Source organism: Haliaeetus leucocephalus, unplaced genomic scaffold (assembly GCF_000737465.1).
Source record: "Haliaeetus leucocephalus isolate CR32 unplaced genomic scaffold, Haliaeetus_leucocephalus-4.0 Scaffold339, whole genome shotgun sequence".
NCBI classification, from domain to species: Eukaryota; Metazoa; Chordata; class Aves; order Accipitriformes; family Accipitridae; genus Haliaeetus; species Haliaeetus leucocephalus.
The window spans coordinates 10,445,725-10,466,067 of record NW_010972775.1 but is presented as its reverse complement, the minus strand read 5'-3'; the positions used below and the strand labels follow the sequence as shown (position 1 = coordinate 10,466,067).

General features: G+C 36.9%; 1 protein-coding gene across 2 annotated transcripts; it reads left to right on the top strand.

Annotated features, from left to right (window-relative positions):
• Positions 1 to 567: 567 nt before the first annotated feature.
• Positions 568 to 18,765, top strand: TMOD3 (tropomodulin 3 (ubiquitous)). Of its 2 annotated transcripts, XM_010571837.1 has the most exons (10): positions 568 to 622; positions 1,237 to 1,423; positions 2,863 to 3,019; positions 10,702 to 10,824; positions 11,456 to 11,545; positions 12,065 to 12,195; positions 13,416 to 13,523; positions 14,990 to 15,133; positions 15,486 to 15,630; positions 18,062 to 18,765. In XM_010571837.1, the coding sequence occupies exons 2-10, from the start codon at positions 1,298 to 1,300 to the stop codon at positions 18,091 to 18,093; spliced, it is 1,056 nt and encodes a 351-aa protein (XP_010570139.1). In that variant the 5' UTR covers positions 568 to 622; positions 1,237 to 1,297; the 3' UTR covers positions 18,094 to 18,765. The 2 variants fall into 2 exon arrangements, with proteins under 2 accessions (XP_010570139.1, XP_010570138.1); XM_010571836.1 differs by lacking the exon at positions 568 to 622 and having other exon boundaries at positions 1,236 to 1,423.
• The last annotated feature ends 1,578 nt before the right edge of the window (positions 18,766 to 20,343 follow it).

Here is a 20,343-nt window from a genome sequence, read left to right as displayed (position 1 = left end):
ATTGACCTGTTTTTGAAATACAGTGTAACTGCAGGTTTGAAGTAATGCAGTTAGCTTATGTGATGTGAGCATCTGACCTGGAATGTGGGCTATTGGAGAGCAAATAACGTTTGCTGTATGTCTGATCTGTGTTGAATATTTCTATAGAGCCGAGAAAAGGGTTAGGGAGGCTAATGAGCCTAAATGTACAGATGTAGCTTTTGCTCCCCAGATACATTACGGATACTCTTGCTCACTTACAGAGAGTCATTCAAGTTACCTTTTATGTGTGCGCTCTCAACTTGAAGCAAGAATGTAGCTGAAGAAAAGGAGAATCCCAGAACTTCTTACAGAAAAATGAGAGAAACCAACTTGTCTGCTTCAACGCTGTCATGATCAACTGTTTTTTCCAAGCCAAATGCTCAAAAATTGTGACTGTTAGAAAAAAGGTTCCCTGTGCTTTCCTTGTCCGTGAGAAATACTGTATAGACTGTACATCTTTTGAAGGACCCCAATTTCCTCTAAGTATAATATTTAGTGAGCAGTTATATGGTCTGTTCTGTATTTCTAATTTTTTTTTTCGTAGTAGGATTGACTGGAGTGCTGCTACTTAGGAGCTGTATTTCCTAAGCCTTTCATCAAGGTATTTTAATTTTCCTCGGACAGAACAGAATGTTACTTCAATGGTAGTGCTATAATTAACTGGGAGGCAAACTTCCTTTGTTCCCTCTGTAGTAATACACTGGGATATGAGTCAGTAGTAACCAATTTGCTTGTTTGTAGTGCAGTTCTTTACTGCCCTGGAACAGTAGCAGCAACAACAGATGTAAAGCATCTTAACTCTTCTTTTGCCTGCAGTATCTGTAAAAACCAGTGGTGTTAAGCTGGACTCATAAATACTAGGTATAGTTGGTATCTCCTCTCTCCTACCCCACAGCCTGCCCTGCTGCGTGGGAATTATGGCCTTGGAGTTCTTGTCGAGAAAACTGGGTGCTGGCATTCATCTGAAAATATATATAGCTTATGGAAATATATATAGCTGATGGAAAAGGGCATGGTGGGATGGGATTCTTGTCAGTGAAGAAGCAAGGTGTAGACAGCTTCCAAGCACTCCTTGTCTGCTGTATAATAACAGATAGATATGAATACTGGATGAAAAAGCTTTCCTTTCAGAGATGTATTTGGAGGTTGAAGATGCTTTGTAGTTGGGATGTTTACCTTAATTATGGTTATTTCTTTTAAAAACTTTTTTAATAGATCTGGTTAAGAATAAAACTTGGATTTTGAAGTGTTTGAGCAACTTGCTACTGCCCAAGTCATGACACTCCCATTTCGAAAGGACTTGGACAAGTACAAAGATCTTGATGAGGATGAAATTCTTGGCAAACTTTCGGAAGAAGAACTGAAACAACTGGAAACTGTTTTGGATGATCTTGACCCTGAGGTGGGTATTAACCAAGAGAAGTTTGATTTTATTTTTTTTTTATTTGTTCAGAAACTAGTCTAAAATAAATTGAGACTTTTTTTTACTTGAACAATATACTTTTGGACAGAGGGGGTTTTTTTCCTAGTCTGCTAATGATCTTATTGACAGATACATATGCGTATATAATGTTTCAACTGTTTATTTCCTGTTTGCAAGGTGAATGCAACTCCAATAGAGGAAAATGGAAGAAGGGATTGTCAGGAGGAGCTTTCTGGGATTTATTTATAAATAAAAATTGCTCGTAGTCATGTTCTTGAAAAGAAATTTTATTTAGAAGAGCCTGTTTAACTTTCCTGTTTCCAGTGTTGTCTGGTGAACAGTCCTTTTGCATCCTTTTTATTTTTTTGCTTCTGCTGTTGGAGTTTGATGGGAGAGGGAGGGTGCTAACCTCTTCTAAAGATTCCTGGCCCTGTACCTAATGGCCTATATCTATTCCTGTCCTTGTGCCGACTTTGCAAAGAGGAGGCAAATAATTACTCAGCTCCTGAATGATTATGTCGGCATGGGGTATTGAATGAGAAATATTTTAGCTTTCTGTTAGAAAGAGCTGAGTTATGTCTTCCACTAATGCGGCAGCTAATGTCAGAATCCAAGACTGGTGTTTTCACCTCCTGATTCTCTGTTCTTGCTTTAATAGTACCAGGATTAAGTTTAATCTTGATGTTCAGGGATCACTTAATAATATTATCATCACCTACTTTGTTGCACAGCAAGATATTCTTGGTATTTTAATTGGCTTTGGCTTTATAGACATTTTAACAGAGGAGAACTGGCAAAAATGATTGGTTGTCTTTTATGACAGTCTGAATTTTTATATGTTCTGTTCTTTCCATACTAATATCCTCTGGTTTGGGTTTTTTTTTTTATTTAGCTGAAATATGTTGGTGATAGCAAAAAGCCACCCTACCTTGAGTCAGGTCAAAAGTAGAAATACTCTGTGTTAAATGCCAGACAATAGTATAGGCAGTTGTCTTAAAGACTTAGAAACACATTGATGTAAGCAATGGAGGAAGCAGCCTCTTGCTGAATGTCTAAACTGTAAATAGCTGAGTTTTATTTACTACTACTAATTTAAAGTGTTCATTCTAGAAAAGAAATGCAAAGTAACTAGCAAGTCTAGTGGTGGGGGCTATTGTACTGAAAGAATTGCTTCAGCCCTATTCAGAGTGCAGTGTGCTCTATTTTTAATTATATTCTTGGTATCTAAAAAATAGGTTACCTTGTCTCCTCCCCTGTCCCAAAAAAGGGAAGCTGGCAAGGGATCAAAGATTGCCTAAAAAGGATGATGTATTGGGTTTGAACCTTGGTGAGAGAGAGAAGGAAGAGGGAAATTAAACTAAACAGGTGTTCACTCAGACTTCCTAAGCTGTACTTGTTTGTTCCATTTTGTTTTGCAGAACGCACTTCTCCCTGCAGGCTTCCGACAGAAAGACCAGACTGCTAAAAAGGCTTCAGGTCCCTTCGACAGGGAACGACTCCTGGCATATTTAGAGAAGCAGGCTCTTGAGCACAAAGACAGGGAAGACTATGTGCCTTTTACAAGAGAAAAGAAAGGTAACACCACCCTTTCTGGTGTAGGTGGTTGTGAAATCTCTGAAGTGGCCTAGCCAGAACTACTGTGAACCAAAGTTTATTGAAGCACCGGAATGCTTTTTAACTTGCGGCATTTCCAAATGAGTGCTACTGTGCAGAGGTGGGATGCTTCCTGTTCAAGTGTTTTGTGGTGCTGGGGCTGTTCTGCTGTTTGCATGTAGTACAGGAAGGATATAAGACTCAGATTTTTATCAAAGATTGCAAAGTTCTGATGGGTATGGTATCCTCAAAATAAGAGCTACCCCTGATTTGTGTCAATAATAACAAACGCTGTTGTGCCTGTGGCTTACGCCCTGTGGTGCTGAGTACAGACAGTAACATTTGTTAATACTACCCTGAATTTAAAAAATAGCAGCAGAATGATGTCGTGGTAGATGATAATGTTAAAAGATGTTGTAGCTGACAAGGCCAAGCAAGTGGTGTATGTAATCATGTTGTCTTTCTAGTATCCTTACTGAGAGGTTTAATAAGATTGCATAGTTATTGTTACCTAATTGCATAGTTAACTGTCACAAGAAGCTCTGAAATCTGGCAGTGGTTTGTGGTCTAAAAACCATGGAAACATTGATCCAATGAGTGGACACATTATTAAAGCCTGGGATTTCAAATCTTTGTTTTGGATCTAGTCTTGTTGACTTGGTGGGAAGCATTTTCCTTTCCAGGAAAAAGATTTAAAAAGAATGTGCATCTTAAATATTGTAAGAATAGATTCCCGTCCCATCTGCCCCCCCAAAACAAGAGCTCCCAAATTTGTTGTGCCTTACTAACCACTATTGGTAGGGACAGAAACTCCCAGTCCTGTACTGGAAACATATGCACAGGAGGTGGCTTTTAGCTGTCGCCACAGTGTTTGTGTACTGCTTGTGAATCCTAGCTTGTCTGAACCTTCCCCAGCAGCAGGGCAGATCTGCTGCAGTAAGACTTCAGTAAATTGTTTGGTAAGTTGTATTCCAACTGCCCAAGATGAACAGGCTTCTCTTTTCTTAAGGGTTTGAAACCCTTTAATTCTACTTAATTATCTGGTGTGAATCATTGCTTATTTCAGACTTGAGTCTTCATTCCTCTACTGAGTTTGTATATATGATTGTGGTGTATATTTGGTGAAAATTTTCTTGGGGATATTGGCATTTTCCCTTGAAGTAATAGAGAGATTGTGACTTTATAAAGTGCCGCACTGTATATGATGTATTACTTCCTTAATACACAATGTTTTGCCTTACTTGTGTAGTTTAATGCCACTTTTACTGATACAACTGTGACACTCCTTTGCTGACGGGAGAACGGGAGTTTGCTGACTGAATCTGTAAGAGTAACCGAGTTAAGGATAACACAATGTATTGACTGTCGAAGGCAGTCAAAGGTACCTACAGCAGCAGTACTCTGCTGCTGGCAAGTACCTGTTGATCCCATGTTTGCTTCTGTAGTGTCCCACTGCTTCCTCCCCTGTTCTGCTTCTTGCCTGACATACTTGCTAGTATATGTTGGAGACAGCCTAATGGTTTAACATGATTGAGTTCAAGTATATTTGGGCCTCATAGCTCGTTTGGGAGTCCCTTGCAGCCTGGCTAGCTTGTACACTGCTCCTTCAGGCTGGGCCTGGAGGATTTGCTGTAGTTAGTACTTCTTTTTCCTCTGAGTACTAGTGCTTCATTCATTCATTTAAAGTCAGCTTACGTATACGTGTACACGGCAAAACTATTTGTTTGGGTAGACAAAAATCTGTGAGAATCATGTAGAAAAACAGAAGGGTCCAGCTGTAATGCAGATCTTGGTTAAGAAAGATCAAATGTCATTTCCTTTATGTAATAAAGTATTACTAAATAGCAGTCTGTCTGGATGTTGCAATATGTCATACCAGTTTAATTAGTAAAATTTCCTGTATCTCTTAAAAAAAAAAGTTGATATTTAATAACTTTTTCTACCATTTATTTTAGTACCATAGAAGAGAAAATAATATGAAAAAATGAAATGTAGCTTACTTTCATTGAAACTAAAAATGTGGAAACAAATGTTCAGTATGGAAATTCTTGCTCTGTTAAATGGAAAGGAGGAGGAGGCAAGAAGGCTAAGCTCATTTTGGAGTAGGTGAGGGATAACCTTTTCCTCATGAAAGTGTTATGGTTCAGCTTTGACTTGCTGCCATGTTTGTAGCCGTTTTGCACAAAAATGGCAAACCTATGTAACTTAATCTTTTAAATCAAGAAATCATGATCTTTATCCAGATGTAAAGCTTGGAAAGGGAGTGGAGCCAAACTTAATACTTGTGTAAGATGTTTTTAATCTAGAGGGAGCTCTTATCCTAATGTGCTTTTCTTTAATATTAAAAAACCAAACAAACAACTAAGCTGGCTTACAATTTTTCTCTTTGGCTAGGTAAATGTATTGTGGAGAAACGCTAACAAATTGTAGAATAGGAGTAGGTGAAAATCTTGCTTGATTATGCTGTTAATTCAGAAGAAAACTGATAATCATAACCTTCAGATCTAGAGGTTTTGTGGGGAAACAGATTGGAGTTGCAGCTATTGGTGCCATTTTTGTGGGTCAGGCTTTACTAAAATATTTCGGTGTGCCTAGCTGGTCTCATTGCTCCAACTTGGTCCAATTATTCATTTCATGGAGTAAGAAGGGGAAAATCTATCCTTCTCTTTCTCTTTTCTTTTCCTGTTTTAGTAGAACTGATGTCCTGCGTGGTGATTTGGCATGCAGGTTTACCAAAGCTTACCCTGCATTAATTTTAAACTTCCTGGCTTGCTACTGCTTCTGGTAACCTTGTTTCCCTACTACAGTGTAAAGGAAAATCTTCTCTTCCAGTTGTCCCAAGTACCTCATTTGGGGGTAACCTGTTATTAAAACAATGTTGCATTTGTTTTGCTGATAGGTGATGTGATTTCTCCAAATCTTTGGAACTTTTTTGTGCTGTGTGCTATTAAATGTGGAAGATCTGAAATAGTGTCCTGATGTAGTAAGATGAACAGTGCTAAAGAAATGTAAAGCTTGACAATCCCTAAATTATATTCTATTGCATTTTTCCACTGCCTGATTTTGTTTCTAAAAGCATCCTTAAGAACATACTTTGTTTTTAAATGTGATTTAATGACTTAAGTCACATTCTGTTCCAATTAAGTGTTGAACTATACAGTAAACCATTGTTCAAGAGATTCATGAGAGCAATGTGGTAAAAATTTCAACAAAACTAGCTTTGTCTCAATCTGTGTACGTAAGTATGTCATAAAGGTTTTATAAGGCATACTGCAAGGAGAAGGAGCTCTCATCTAAACAAGCGAGGCTTCAGCACTAGTCTGTTGCCCTCGAGTGTGTTCCACACATCTGACCAAGTCCTCACTTCTCTTGGAACAGCAAAAGATGAGAATAATTGCACCTGAGATAAACATATCTAACATCAGTGATGTACTTTGTGCTGTATAGTGCAAGGCATTAGCAAATTATTATGTAAACTAAGCTTTGCATTTCTAGCCTTTGCACTTCTCTAATCATGGCTTGCTCTCCCTCTTCATTCCTGCCAGCGTATGTTTGTTCTGTGTAGATTTGCATTTCATGTAACTTATGCTTAAATGTTGGTTTGGTGGCATTTTTTTCCAGCTCTATCACCCAGAAAATATTGTTAGGCTGAAACTGTAGTTGCCACCCTGCTCAGTTGTTGCTCTGGATCACCACTTGCTTCTGTTGCAGCAGGATTTGGGGTGCTGTGTTCTCTCTTCGCCTTTCAATCACTGGTCTTTAAAGGAAGTGTGTTACATGTTGTAAAATGAAACTAATATCCTTTAGGAGCTTTGGAGAAACAACATGTCAAATTGACATTGTCCATACAAGATCACTAGAACAAAATAACATGTGATACTCTAGCCTTAATGTAAAACAGTTTTCTAACTTACTGCTATGTGTCCTGTAATCAGATAATGAATAACAGTACTGTTTCTACAGTAAGACACTGAGGAAGTCCCTTGTAAGTTGAATTAATAAAAATAGTATTAAATTGTGCTTACAAGTGAATTGATGAACCTAAGTCTGTCACATGGTAAGAACTGGTGATTGAATTGTGGATTATATAAATTCCTGTATTGATAAAACTTTAAGGAACATAAGATGTAAGGAATATATCAGATGTTGCTTGCTCTTCTTCATGAGGTCACTGATGAGATGAGCTTGTATTTGGTTGTCCTCAGGTGACACTTGATTCCTTTTCTGCAAACAGGTACTGCAAAGTGGATTTTAGACTTTCTTCTGATCTGCAAGTTGTGGCCGCTTGCTGCCTGCTAGCATGGGGGTAGGACTGCGGGATATGTGAGAATAGTACCAGCAGTATGCAGTGCAATGGCCACACTGAACAGACCTGATTTCCTCAAGATTTTCAGTCCCACCTTAGATACTGTGAGTCTGTGTATGAAATGTCTAGGGCACTTCAACAGACATCATCCAACGTTTCTGCCTTTTGAGCGATATGATTGTGTGGAACTTTCAGTTTAAAGTTCATTCTGTAGCAAAGAAAGCCTGTGAATTAATTCTGACATGTGCTTCATTTAATATGTTAGCTAAAGGCATAGGAGACCTGAATGCATCATTATTACAGAAATGATGTGAACATCTCTGAAATTTGCCTCTTCATATTGTATTGCTTAATCTTTGCAGTATCCTTGTTGGCTGAAAAGGAGGATGTCGTGTTCCTTCATGTGATCAAATCCTTGCTATTTGGAAATGTTCCACTTGAGGGCCGAGAAAGCTGTTCATCTCACGGGCTGCACAGATGTGTAGTTTTTTGGTTTTTGTTTTTTTGTTTGTTTGTTTAAAGCTTACTAAGGGGGGGAAAGGAATTGCCAAACTGTTGGCAGCAGGCCTTGAATTAGATCATTGTCCCCAGAGACACAGGGTCTTTGCCTTTTTGAAGTAAGTTCGTTACTAGGAGTGGGAAAGGACCTGCTTTTGCGTGTGCATTGTAAACTTCTGAACTCTGGGCTAGGATGAGATGAAGCCAATGAATGAGAGATTATATACACAAGGGTGTGACCTGTTTTATAACAAAACCTGCTCCTGACCCAGTTCATGTGACTGGAGTTGGCTGCAATGAACACTTCTGGAGGGGAGCGGCTTTTAACATTTTTGCTTTAATAAAAACTGAATATACTTCTCTCTCTAGGTTATCTTAAGAGTCAGGCAAATGTTTAGAACCAGAAGTTCCTTACCTATGAATTTAAGAATTACTTAAAGTAACATTAGGAAAAGTAGTTCTTTTTTGTGAGTACTGTGTGATGAACCAGATGGGAGGCTGATCTAGGTTGAAATACATCTTTACAAAGTTGCTTTTAATTGAGATCAGTTTCCTTCTCCCGCTCATTGCCTGCTGCAGTGATGCTGCAAATAGGATGACATGAACAAAGGCTCAGGTGCTCAAATCATGCTTTCCTTCTCTTGTCCTTCCTCGTACTCTGAAATGCTCATTTTTTTACTAGTCTGTATTACTGAGGGAAAACAATGTAAAGATAGCTAATGAAGGGCTTTAGATCGTGTGTATGCTGTTCAGAGCATTTTATGTGTTAGTGAAAACCTTGTCAAACATTCTCATCTCTCTTCTGAAAATTACAATTTAAGTTGAAAGTTATTCTCTCCCCAGTAGGTGATGCTGGTGAAATAAAATGGGAGCAGAAATGTACTGTATCAGTTATATCAAAATAATCCTAAACATTTACTAAGCCTTCAATTTATGAAGGTTTTCTTTTAATCCTGAATCGCCACAAACATAGCTTCTTTTGCACTGTCCATCAAACGTGAGGTATGGCTAGTAATGCATGTCAGCTGCTTTCAGCTACTGTTTGTAGTCAGTACAGTTACGTAAGGAGATTTATTTTTTGCTTCTAAATATGGATAATGACCATTTATACAACTTTCCAAAGAGATAGCAACCCAGGAACAAAAATACTGTGTTGCTAGCAACAGATCTTGGTCATCAGACTGTGTCGTCAGAGAAAAACCTGATACACTTCTTTGTAATCTGTGCTAGTGGTAATGCATTGAATTCCTTTAAAAAGAAAATGAACCACAAACTATTGTAATGTGGGGTGGGAATTTGGAGAGAGAGAAAAGGTGGATGGGTTTTGTTATGCCTGTGTCTGCTGTGGGACACAGGAGCTGACTTCAGGCACTGCTTCCCACAAGTGGTGAAACCAAAATCCCGCTTTGTTGGAATTTCCCAGAAATGAAACTGAAACATCCCTATAAAGCTTCTTGTCACTGGGAGGTATTTAAAAATGCTAAACTTAGTCTTAGTCCAAACATGTAGCAAGATACACTTGTATGCAGTATGAGGAAAAAAAATTAGGCTCCTGACTTCTGCCCAGCTAGTCTGATTCTGGTGCATGGTGGGGTTTCCTTGTGTAATTGGGATGAGCTAGGGTGGTAAGCGTGTGGAAATGCTTTTTAGCTATGAATATGGAAGAGGGTGGGTTCCTGGATTAGCACTGACACTTCATAGGAAGATTATCAACACCACCTCCTACCCTGGGAAATAACTAAAGGAAGTTGGAACCCCTTTCCCACAGCTCTGCTGATAGCTCAGGCAACTTGGAAAGTCTGAAAAACTTTGAATAACTGTTAAGATGACATTCACAGTCTTCTAGTTGTGAATTACTTCTATCAAATGCATCGGGTTTGTTCTGTCACACAGTACCAGAGCTTTTATTTACCATGCTAATTTGTCCTGAACCTAAGCACCCCTTACCTCTCCTGGGTTCTTACCTAGTGGTAGACTTCTTTGTTCTGAAAGGCCAATTCTAAATCATTCAGATCTGAACTGTTTTCAGAATAACTGTTAGAATAGCTTTCTCATATTCTGATTTCAGCTGAAGATATATGCAGGAATTATGCCAAGTACCCAGACCTCTATTTATAACACATCTCCTGAAGTAACTTTTCCCATTACCTGTCAGTAATGACTAAAAAGTTGGTGCAGAATGTGATATTACTACTCTTTCTTTTCCCACTCAATCTTCTGTGAGCTTTCTAAGCATCATTTTAGAAAATAGTGTCATTGGCAGAGAAGTCTATTATCTTGGTTTGTGCTGTTCACAAACCATGGTTTTCTCAAGCAGCTCAGGTATCTCCTTTTTTTACTTCAAAATTGAGTTAACATCTGAAATCAGAAATATCGTGTATCCTGTAAAAGTGCAGTGAATTAGTCAGGTCCATGATTTCAGATGATTCTTTGATATTCTATTTCTCTGACACATTCAGATTACAGTTCTGCCTGGGTCCCTTTCTCCCTTGAGAGGCTACTGGTCATTGTTCTCTAGCAATACTAAATTTTCCTTACAGGCACTTTTTCTAGGCTGTTTAAAATGTATAATGGAGGCTTATATTTTACTTTCTAATCCTTAGGAGAAACAACTAAGATTGGAGTCACGATACAGACTCCTGAAAATTTGGAATAAGTAATGTTATATTCCTGTTTATGCTCTTTCCTCATCTCTGACTTTCAAGAACAAACAGAAGACACCTCATTCCTTTATGTTGTCCTTGGTGCTCTTCTTAGGATTTACTAAATGTAACATGTATTCCTTAAGTACAGAAAAGTTTAATGATAAGTAGCTATATAATACAAAGTAACATCAGACTTTTCATTTTCTTTACGCCAGGGAAAATATTTATCCCCAAGCAAAAGCCTGTACAGTCTTACACAGAAGAAAAATTCTCTCTTGATCCAGAACTGGAGGAAGCCTTGACCAGTGCCACAGACACAGAATTAGGTGACCTTGCAGGTTAGTTTGTTTGTTTGTTTTTTTTAAGTATGAAGGGGCTGGTGCGTATTTGGACAAAAATGATCTATAATTAATGTGGTAGTGTATTTGTTATCTGAAATGTGAACTATAGGAAGTTGTAGCTGTGATAGAAACTAGATCACGTTATATGCCAGTTCGCTTGCAGCGTATCAACTTTGTTGATTTGTAATAATTTATAGGAAGGTAGATTATTTTGGCCTGCCAAAGGGATCTGATTTTCAAACTCAAAACCTTTACATTCATGCCTCAGACTGGCCGGGTTTTGTTGTGTACATTATTGCTTTTTCTTGTGTATAAGAATGTGTTGCTATGTGCCTGTATTCCTAAAGCTTCAGTCAAGAATTTTGTGACTGAACTGCACTTTTAAATTTGCTTGAACCTGGTGAGGTCAAATCTTTCTAAGATGTGAAAGCCAACTAAAGTCTATAATTAATTAAAAAAATTTTCTACTTTTCTTTAAATTATTAAGAGATTGAATGGCTTATTGTACTGATAACTGCATGTTTTACGAATATCAGTTGTTACTATTTAAAGGAACCTGCATCTGTGCTGAATTAGTCAGGAACAGTAAAATTGTTTTTTTTGCTTTTTCTTTTTTTTTTCCTTACAGCTATACTGGGAATGTCCAACTTGATAACAAACAATCAGTTCTGTGATGTAGTAGGAAGCAGTAATGGGGTTGACAAAGACAGCTTCTCAAGTAAGTGTGTACGCAAGTGCTAGATAAATGAGTTCTTTGTACTGCACACAGTTACCATAGCATTAACTATTTTCTGTCGCACTAGCATTCTTTATAGACTATTCAGTCTTGAGTTGGAAATGTGCATGTCTATAATATTGCTAATTGAGTTCTGGCAAGAGTGGAATTAAAATATATGTACACTAAAATCTATCCTGCAGTTAAGTCACTTTTTGGGGAGAAAGTAGGCATAAACATGCATTTGTGTGTGTTGGTTTTTAGGTTTCATATTTGTGTTTGTAATTCAACTCCTATGTGCTTTCTGAAAAAAGCTGGTGTGCAAGAAAAGCAGAAAGGCTGAGAGGACCTTTGGAAAAGAGTTGAACTTTATGGTCAGGAGAGGATGGTATGCTTTTTGGGTGGGGAATAGATGTAAAGACTGATGAATGATCTTTAAATACAGTGAATATTGAGTATGTGTATAATTTATTCACAGTGAATGTATGTGATCTGTTTGATTACATTTAAATGTCTTTTCAGATATAGTAAAAGGTGAAAAAATGTTGCCTGTTTTTGATGAACCACCAAATCCCACGAATGTGGAGGAGACACTGCAAAGGATTAAAGAGAACGATTCTCGTCTTGTTGAAGTTAATTTAAATAACATTAAGGTAATAGCCTAAAGTCTGCAGTAAATATGCTGCCTTTTCTCAGTAGAAGACACTTCAAGCTGCAGAACTCTATAAGAGAGCATGATAGCCTTATTTTAAGTACAGCAGCCTTTCTGCTAAATGTTGCAGTGTGTGTAATCTCAAAAACCTGGAGCTAAACCGATAAGCCATCTTGGTTTCTTTTGCCAAATGTGCATTTAAAAAGGTCTTAGATTTTCTTACTGCCAGCCCAGACTTCTGTTGCTGCCAAGTTGGTGACAGCTCCAGCAGTTCACCGTCGTGGAGTTAACTACTTCTTTGAATCCTTTGTCCTTGATAAAGCAATGTGCTCTCAGTTACTGCTATTGCAAACAAAGTGATGTTTGTACCTGACATCCGTCTGATTCTTGTACAAAAGAGCTGCCAGCAATTAGCGCAGCTTCTGCTCATAAGTGTAACAGTTGGTTTTTAAATATGACTAAAACTTTTGTGTATTTGTGTGAAAGAAAACAGAACTATAGCACTCTTGACTTACAGTGCAGACAGCAGTGACAGGCTGCTTGCTAGCTGCAGCCTTGCTAGCAGCCTAGGCTATTTGTTGCCATTACTAAAGGAAGAAAATAAAATACATGGTTTGGGAATATTGTACAATAGAGAAACGCTAGCAAAAATAGATGCCCAAAAAGGCAACAGAACAAAATTTCTGATAAAGTAAACAGAAATTTGCTACCCTAATTAATTACCTAAAATTATTCCTTTTAAGCTTGGTTCCTGCTACACTGTAAAAATTATCAAACTATAAATTGGCAAATTCTGGAATTATTCTTAATAGAACACAGAGAGTGAGATGCTAATGGTTTCACCAGTCTAAAGCTCTAAATCTTTTTACATTTGTGAGAGGTTAATTTGATGTTGATAGTTAGCAGAATGTTCAGTTCATGTAAATTTTTCTCAGTAACCGCTCCAAGTTAGTCAAATATTTTTTAACTCTTCTATTCTGGCAATGGCATCAATGTAGTGAAGATGACTTTGCTTTATAGAATTGGTGACTGTAATAGCCATTGTATCTTGCATATAGCTTTGCTACACATGTAGGCCTTTACTGTGAGACTGCTGGAGACCAGTGACAGTCAATATTATAGTACATTTTGCTGTAAAGAGAATAAGATAACGGAAGAAGTTGGGGGGGAGGGGATAAACTTGTGTATCTCAAGAGAGTGAAGTGCTATTTTTAATTCAAGAACATACCAATTCCAACGCTGAAAGAATTTGCAAAAGCCTTAGAAACCAACACGCATGTGAAGAATTTTAGCCTTGCAGCCACCCGAAGCAATGATCCTGTTGCTGTTGTAAGTACTCTTACTGATGTGCTTAAGTGGGGTGCAAGGGAAGTTTGGATGGAAAGACAATGGTAAAGGATTGAGTTGAATCCTGTTTAAATATTTAGGGGTGAAAATTATTAAATTCCATTACACAGTAAAGTATGTTTTCTTTAACAAACCTTTATTGTATCAAAGTTGGTAAATGATTCCTAGTTGACTAATACGCAGCAATGCATCAGATGTATGAGATGAGTGAGAATTCTTTTATTCCAATCCCTTCCCCCTGATTTTTTGTTTTGCTAACCTCCTTCCTGTCTGTCTTTTCTAATTGTTTAGTTCCTGATGTTCATTCCACAAGCCAATAGTATATTCAAAATTAACTTTAAAAGAAGCACATTTGAGGACTGAAAAAGCTCATAATCTTTTTCAACCAACTAGAGTTTTAGTTGAAGAAAGTTGCAAAATACCTGTTTCACTATTCTCCCTGCTACCAAAGACTGGCTTAAAGCATTGGCATATAAAGTATAATATTAGTCAAGGTATCTAGTTTGACACAATTGAAACTTAAGTACTTATCATCTGGTCCTGTTTTTCCTATGTTGAATCAAAAGCAGTACCTTATTTATTTGCAAATAAAGAGGTAAGAAAACAACACTAACTGTTTGGCCAGGACAATCCTTTGCATTTGTTTTAATTTCATATTAGAAGGAAAACTAGTTTGAAATACTCCATTAAATGAACATTTGAAAGCTTTGGTTTGGGTCAGTTAAAAAGTTCCTTTTCGGTAGAACTGAAACATTTGTAATAAAAATCTATAAAGGCTTCTTTTCTCGGGTGTGGTTTTGTTGGGCGGGGTTTTTTTGCATTGTGACTTGAAAGAAAAAAATTTAAACGTTATGATTTTTATGACAGTTAACCTCAGCAGTTAGCTATTCTTGTTTTCTTATTTTCTCAGAAATAAAATCAGGTATATGCCACTTCCGTAAGAGTGCTTTTAGCTACATGCTGGTACTGTGCTTAGGACTTTGAATTTTGCCTCTTCCTACCAAATCTGTAGACACAAGGACTTTGAAAGTCAGATCTCCTGTTTACAAATTAACCACATCTAATTCTCCTTTCAGTTGACTAGTGCCCTTTCTTTGGCCTTTACTTAGCAGCTTGCATTACTCATTGTACGCTGTGAAGGCTTACAAAATGGAATTGGTCCAATATGCTAATTTCAGACAATTTATATTCTGTGTAGCTTTTTAGTTTGTAACAAGAGAAAGACAGGCCTTTTCTTGAATAAATACTATTTAAAAAGGGAATGTAGGAAATGCCTGGTTGAAGACTCGCTTCAGTCTCAAATAATAAGTGAAAACTCACGAAGTTACACCATGCAGCTGTGAACTTGTTGCTCCTATTGAACGAGTTAGTGGAAATGGTTATCGCTGTGTCCAATGATGTACTGTAGCAAAATTCAAAAGTTTAATGATGCTTTCTTGCATTCAAAGGCTCTTGCAGATATGCTGAGAGTAAACACAAAATTGAAAAGTTTAAACATAGAATCAAATTTCATCACTGGAGTTGGAATTTTGGCACTGGTTGATGCACTGAAAGATAATGAAACATTGACAGAGATCAAAATTGATAATCAGGTAAGTGAGGTGGTGGTAATATCATAATTAAAATCAGTCTATCCTAGTTGACTGAATATTTTTAGAAAGCAGCCTGTGATAAACTTTCCAAAATATTTTACTTTTAAATATCTTAACTCAATGAATGATTGTCCTTAAGATTCTTAGAAGCATCCGGTTAAAGTTGATTCCTGGTCACTTCTGTGCTTGCTTGTGCTTTAAAATGCACAAACGTATTTTATGACCTTCTGCCTTTTAGATTAATCAAAATGAAGATAAGTGTTTATTGACTAATATGATGAAAGTCTTCTGATCTCTTTTAGGGTGAACACACATAAGCTCTGTTGTCTTTGTATACCTTTTACTTTAACAGAGGCAGCAGCTGGGCACAGTTGCAGAAGTAGAAATTGCCAAGATGCTTGAAGAAAACACCAAGATCCTCAAATTTGGATACCATTTCACACAACAGGGACCTCGAGCCAGGGCAGCTGCAGCTATCACAAAAAATAATGATTTGGGTAAGACCTGTCAGTGGTGAGCAACTATTAAATGAATATGTGTGTGTGGCACAGCTTTTAAAGGTGTCTGGTTTTTCTGTTGACATAACCAGGTAGCAAAATATAAGTAGATCAGTTTCAGATCTCTCCTGTGCTTTACTCCTACTCTTCCTTGCTGCTGGATGTTCTTCTTTTACTTTGTTGCAGGGTGTTCAGGTGTATGAGTTGAGGATTTTTAGCACAGTCTAGAACAAGAACATTCAAATTCCACGTGAGTTATGGCAAAGGGAGGGGAAATAATAGTTTTGATTGTTCAGTTTTATTCAGGTTAAGATTAATCGTTTCTTTAAAAGCAGTACTTAAAATTTATACTGCGAGATGCCCTTCTCAATGCCAGTGCAGCCAGTCTCATCTGGATTGCTTGAGCAAGGAAGCTGAATGTACTGTCATGTGCAGAGGCTGGGACTGGGTCATCTCTTCCCTTATGGTTCTGTTCATGCACCAGTGCCTTCCCTGCCTCTCTTAACGGTAGCTGGTAGCAGTGGCATCTTTATTTTGCTGCAGTAAGTTTTGTTGGAGCTAATCTGTTAGAATCCTAACTAAATGGACCAGCAGAAAATGGGTTAATAACGTAGCATGTGAATGGAGATTGTATAATAATGTCAAATACTTGGAACTCTCAACTACAAGAAGATAATGTGGTCCATCTATTTAAATAGAATTACATTTTTAAAACTCCATTTAATTAAACTTTATGGCTTTAGGTGCTTTGTGGTAAGGATTACACATCTCATCAGTGCAAAAATGGGCCAGGTAGTTTAGTAGTAGTACAGGAATACATTAGAGGGCATGACATAGGAATTTGGTTTAAAGATCTGCTTCCTCTCTGAGTAAAGTTTAAAGTAGAGGAGAAGAGCTCTGAAACAGATGGAGTAAGAGTAACAGAATAGAGCATAGAGAGAAGGGCAGCACTCAGACAATGCATAACTCTTTCCGAAAAATAGATTTGAAACAAGTTATTTTTTCATCATAACACTTCAGGTGTGTCTGTATTTCCTTTTAAGGTTTCTCTTTTCACTAGTTCTCATTTTAGTATTTGACTGTTGGAAATCTATGTTTCTATTGATATCTTGCCTTTTTTTCTTTGCTTTCTTAGTCTGGAGTATGCGAGTAAAAGTTTCTGCAAATACCTTTTCATCTCTCAAGCCCTGAAGCTACAGAGACAGGTTACTCTGAATACCCAGTTGGGTATTGAGCACTGAAAACTGAGATGTTCAAAGTCTCTCACTTCTGTCTTTGTACGTTTCTTCTAAAACAATAGTCTACATCTTCTTTCTCCCTTGTTTACACTGTGTTGTATGACTTCCCTTTGTCTGAAACTGTGTACATGTTGCTTTTAACTGCATGATTGGAAGAGTCTAAGGTTGGAAACTCTTCCATCTGTTCTTGCAATTTGATGAAAGCAGGTATGCATAACTTCTGTCTTTGAAAATTATTTGGATTGAAATGGAGGTACATCTATGGGTCACTTGCAAAGTGAGCAATACATTGGCTTTGTAAAGAGTAAAATTCTAGTGTGATTTTTATTCTGTTTGTTTCTTTAGACTGTATCTAAAGCATTTCTTGAGACAGGAAGAGGGAGGGGAAACAAAACAGGTTTCTCTCTTATTTTGATTTGAAGATAAAGAAGATCAACTCAAATTGCATATATCTGTAAAACTATAATTTCCAATTAGTGGATTTGAGAACAGAATCACTTTCTTATATAGATGTGCTTGCTCAACTTCTTTAAAGAAAAGGGAGATGCTGTATATAATTTCTAAGACCCTTAGCCTCATTTGTTATGTCTGCACAGAAAACAGTTTGATGGGGAAAAAGAAAATACCAATTAAAAATACTACAAATATTGAGCAAAACTCCAGTCATTCAGTCAATCTTGCATATTCTTAAGTCTAAACAGCATGTGAGCTTTTAGGGATTTTATTCACAAATTTTTGCTGCTCTTGCATTTTCTGACAATTGAATATTTTTCATTAATAAATGGAATGTTTTAGGCTATTGAATGTAACATCTTTTTTTATAAAGTGTATAAATCATATTAGATGTACAGTGAAACTCTTGACCTGTTTCTTTTGAAGCCATGTAAACTTAATTCTCTACCACTAAAAAACTGCAATGTCAAAAAAGTGTTGGCTAAATTTGCTTACCAAACAAAATGATTAATGTTTCCCCCGAGTCTCTCCTCACAAATATTTGAAGCTCTTAATGAATAATGCAATAAGCACTGCTAAAGCATAAGCTTAAAATGATGGATAATATTAAGTGTTAATTACCTTAAGTTGTACTATGTGAAACTTTGTGGCCAGGTAACTGTTGATGCTGTAGAAATATGAAAAGTAGTTACAATGATAACATAGTAAAATGCCTTTTTTTCCCCCCTCTCTTGTTACAGTTCGCAAGAGAAGGGTTGAAGGAGACAACTAGCAAATCTTATTGTCAAAACTATGTGGAGATTTCAAGGGTTGTCAAGGCACGCTCATCATCGTGGGCTTTGGCAATCTTGGACTACATTTACCTGGGTTAGAAGGGAAAAGACTGGAAACCCCATTCCTTTTAAAGCAAAGCTATATTAATAATCTTTTGGTATGCATCACGTTTTTCAGATTGAGACACAGTAACTGTACCAGTCTCTGTACCATAGTTTTTGATTGTTTTTTTTTTTAAGAACTTTTTTGTATTCAAGACTTTGGCTGTACTTTCTACTAAAAATGTAATTGCAAATCAATGGTATAATTGTCTGTAGGTAAAGAATGGGACATTCAAGATCATTGGGCAGATAATGACGCAATTGAAATGTTTGTTACAAAATCTGGGGGTGCTTATTTACATGGAGGGGTGTGTATATTCTTGAAAACAATGTATTAGTGAAAAGGGATTCTTCACACAACAGTTGGACTCATTGTGTAGAGCTGTTCAGCCTTGTTCATATGCACTGAAGAGAAATCTTTCACAGCTATCTTATTTGTAAGTCTACTTTTTTTTATTTTTTTAGTAGTTCTTGATACTGTGATTAAGTTTAAAGACATCCCTTTAAACCAAACAAAAATAAATTGGCTAAGGACTTCTCCCAAGAGATTTGAGGGACTAATAAAGAAGTGGAAGCATTGGGGGGGGGGGGGGGGGGGGGGGGGGGGGGGGGGGGGGGAATAGGAGCCTTGCAAAATGAGTTGTTCTATTACACCTAAACTCTTAAAGTCTTTTTCAAAAGGTTCCATAACTATATCTTGCTCTGTATCTAAACTGGATATGTTTTTAGACTGATTTCATGTGTTCATCACCATTATTTAGTTTATATTCTTTGCTTAAAAATCCTTATCTACATTCATAAGTATCAATTTTGCTAGAAGTAGTGGACATGCATTTTAAATTCTGCATAATTCTGTACAGGAGAAGCAGCCTTAACTGTAAAACCACTGTCCTAAGTTGCTGGCAAATGGAAAAATCCTTTTTTAGAAGCTGTTGCACTAAGCTATTAGTACTTAATGTAAATCTATCATTTTTTTAATAAAGCAATGAATTAACACTTTTAAGAAAGGATTTTTGTATTCTACTTATGTCTTGATGTTGAAACACTACATAAGACGTGCAGAAATTAACCAGTACGCAGTGTCAAATCTGTATGGTGTAGTAATAATTAAAGTATTTAAAGTTCTATATCTAAGCAAACTAATAAGACATCAAGAATCACTTCAACTTCTGTACATAATCACAGTAGACTTCTCTGAAATAATATGAAAATCTGGAGGCTTTTAGGTGTAGGTCTGTTTGGACTGTACTGTACTAGTTTGCTCAATGTTGTCATGAGATCATAAACTCACAAAAATGTTCTAAAGGACTGCTCAGCTATATTTATAGCAACAGAGAATTCAAGTGACAGCTCTTTTCATCAAAGGATCATAATATGGTGAGCATTTTATGTATAGAAAACATATTGGACTGAGATTTTTGCATCCCGTTGTATATACTAGAAAAATTTAACAGAGCAACTCCCTGACACTGTGCCCATGTTGTAATCTGCTGCAAATCTTGTTTTGGAGCTTTAAAGACAGACTTTTATTATGGAGGTGACTTCAAATTTTACTGCAACTGTACAGAGAATTTTAAACTCTAGTGCCTTCAATGAGGATGTATATAACTGGTTCATACTTGTGGAAGAACATTTTTTTTCCCCATTTCAAAATTGGCCTTTTCTTATAATTACAAATAAATGTGTGCTCTGAAAAGCAAGTTGGAATTAATTGTTAAAACTGAAGACTATACATACTCTAACTTTCAAACAACTAGAAGTGAACTGACTAGTAACAAAAAGGGCTTCTTTGGTTTTGGCTTTTGTAAATTTCCAAGAACTTTTAAGATTTTGAAATTTAAGTTCTTGTATGCATAAATTCACAAGTGTCTTTTTACAGACGGTGCTGTATAAACATGGCCAAAGCATGTCATGTGCTGAGTTGCCTAAAGCTATACTTTTTATTTGCTAGGCACCATAATAATTTTGTGTCAAAAAAACAGGCTGTAATGTCTTCCTTCATTTGTTGAAGGGCTGCATGTTCATGGAATCTGTTCGTGTATTGATTCTATGATGATTCATTTTATCATTCTCTAACAAGATTAGGCAATTATCTCCTACTTGAAGATGAAGCAGAAAAATGAAAGGCCGGATTATGGAAATGATAG

Bases quoted from the DNA above. Each gene is read 5' to 3' on its own strand.
- TMOD3 (XM_010571837.1), top strand. From the start codon at position 1,298: ATGACACTCCCATTTCGAAAGGACTTGGACAAGTACAAAGATCTTGAT. The intron at 1,424-2,862 runs GTGGGTATTAAC...TTTGTTTTGCAG, and splicing joins TGGATGATCTTGACCCTGAG to AACGCACTTCTCCCTGCAGG. The intron at 15,631-18,061 runs GTAAGACCTGTC...CTCTTGTTACAG, and splicing joins CACAAAAAATAATGATTTGG to TTCGCAAGAGAAGGGTTGAA.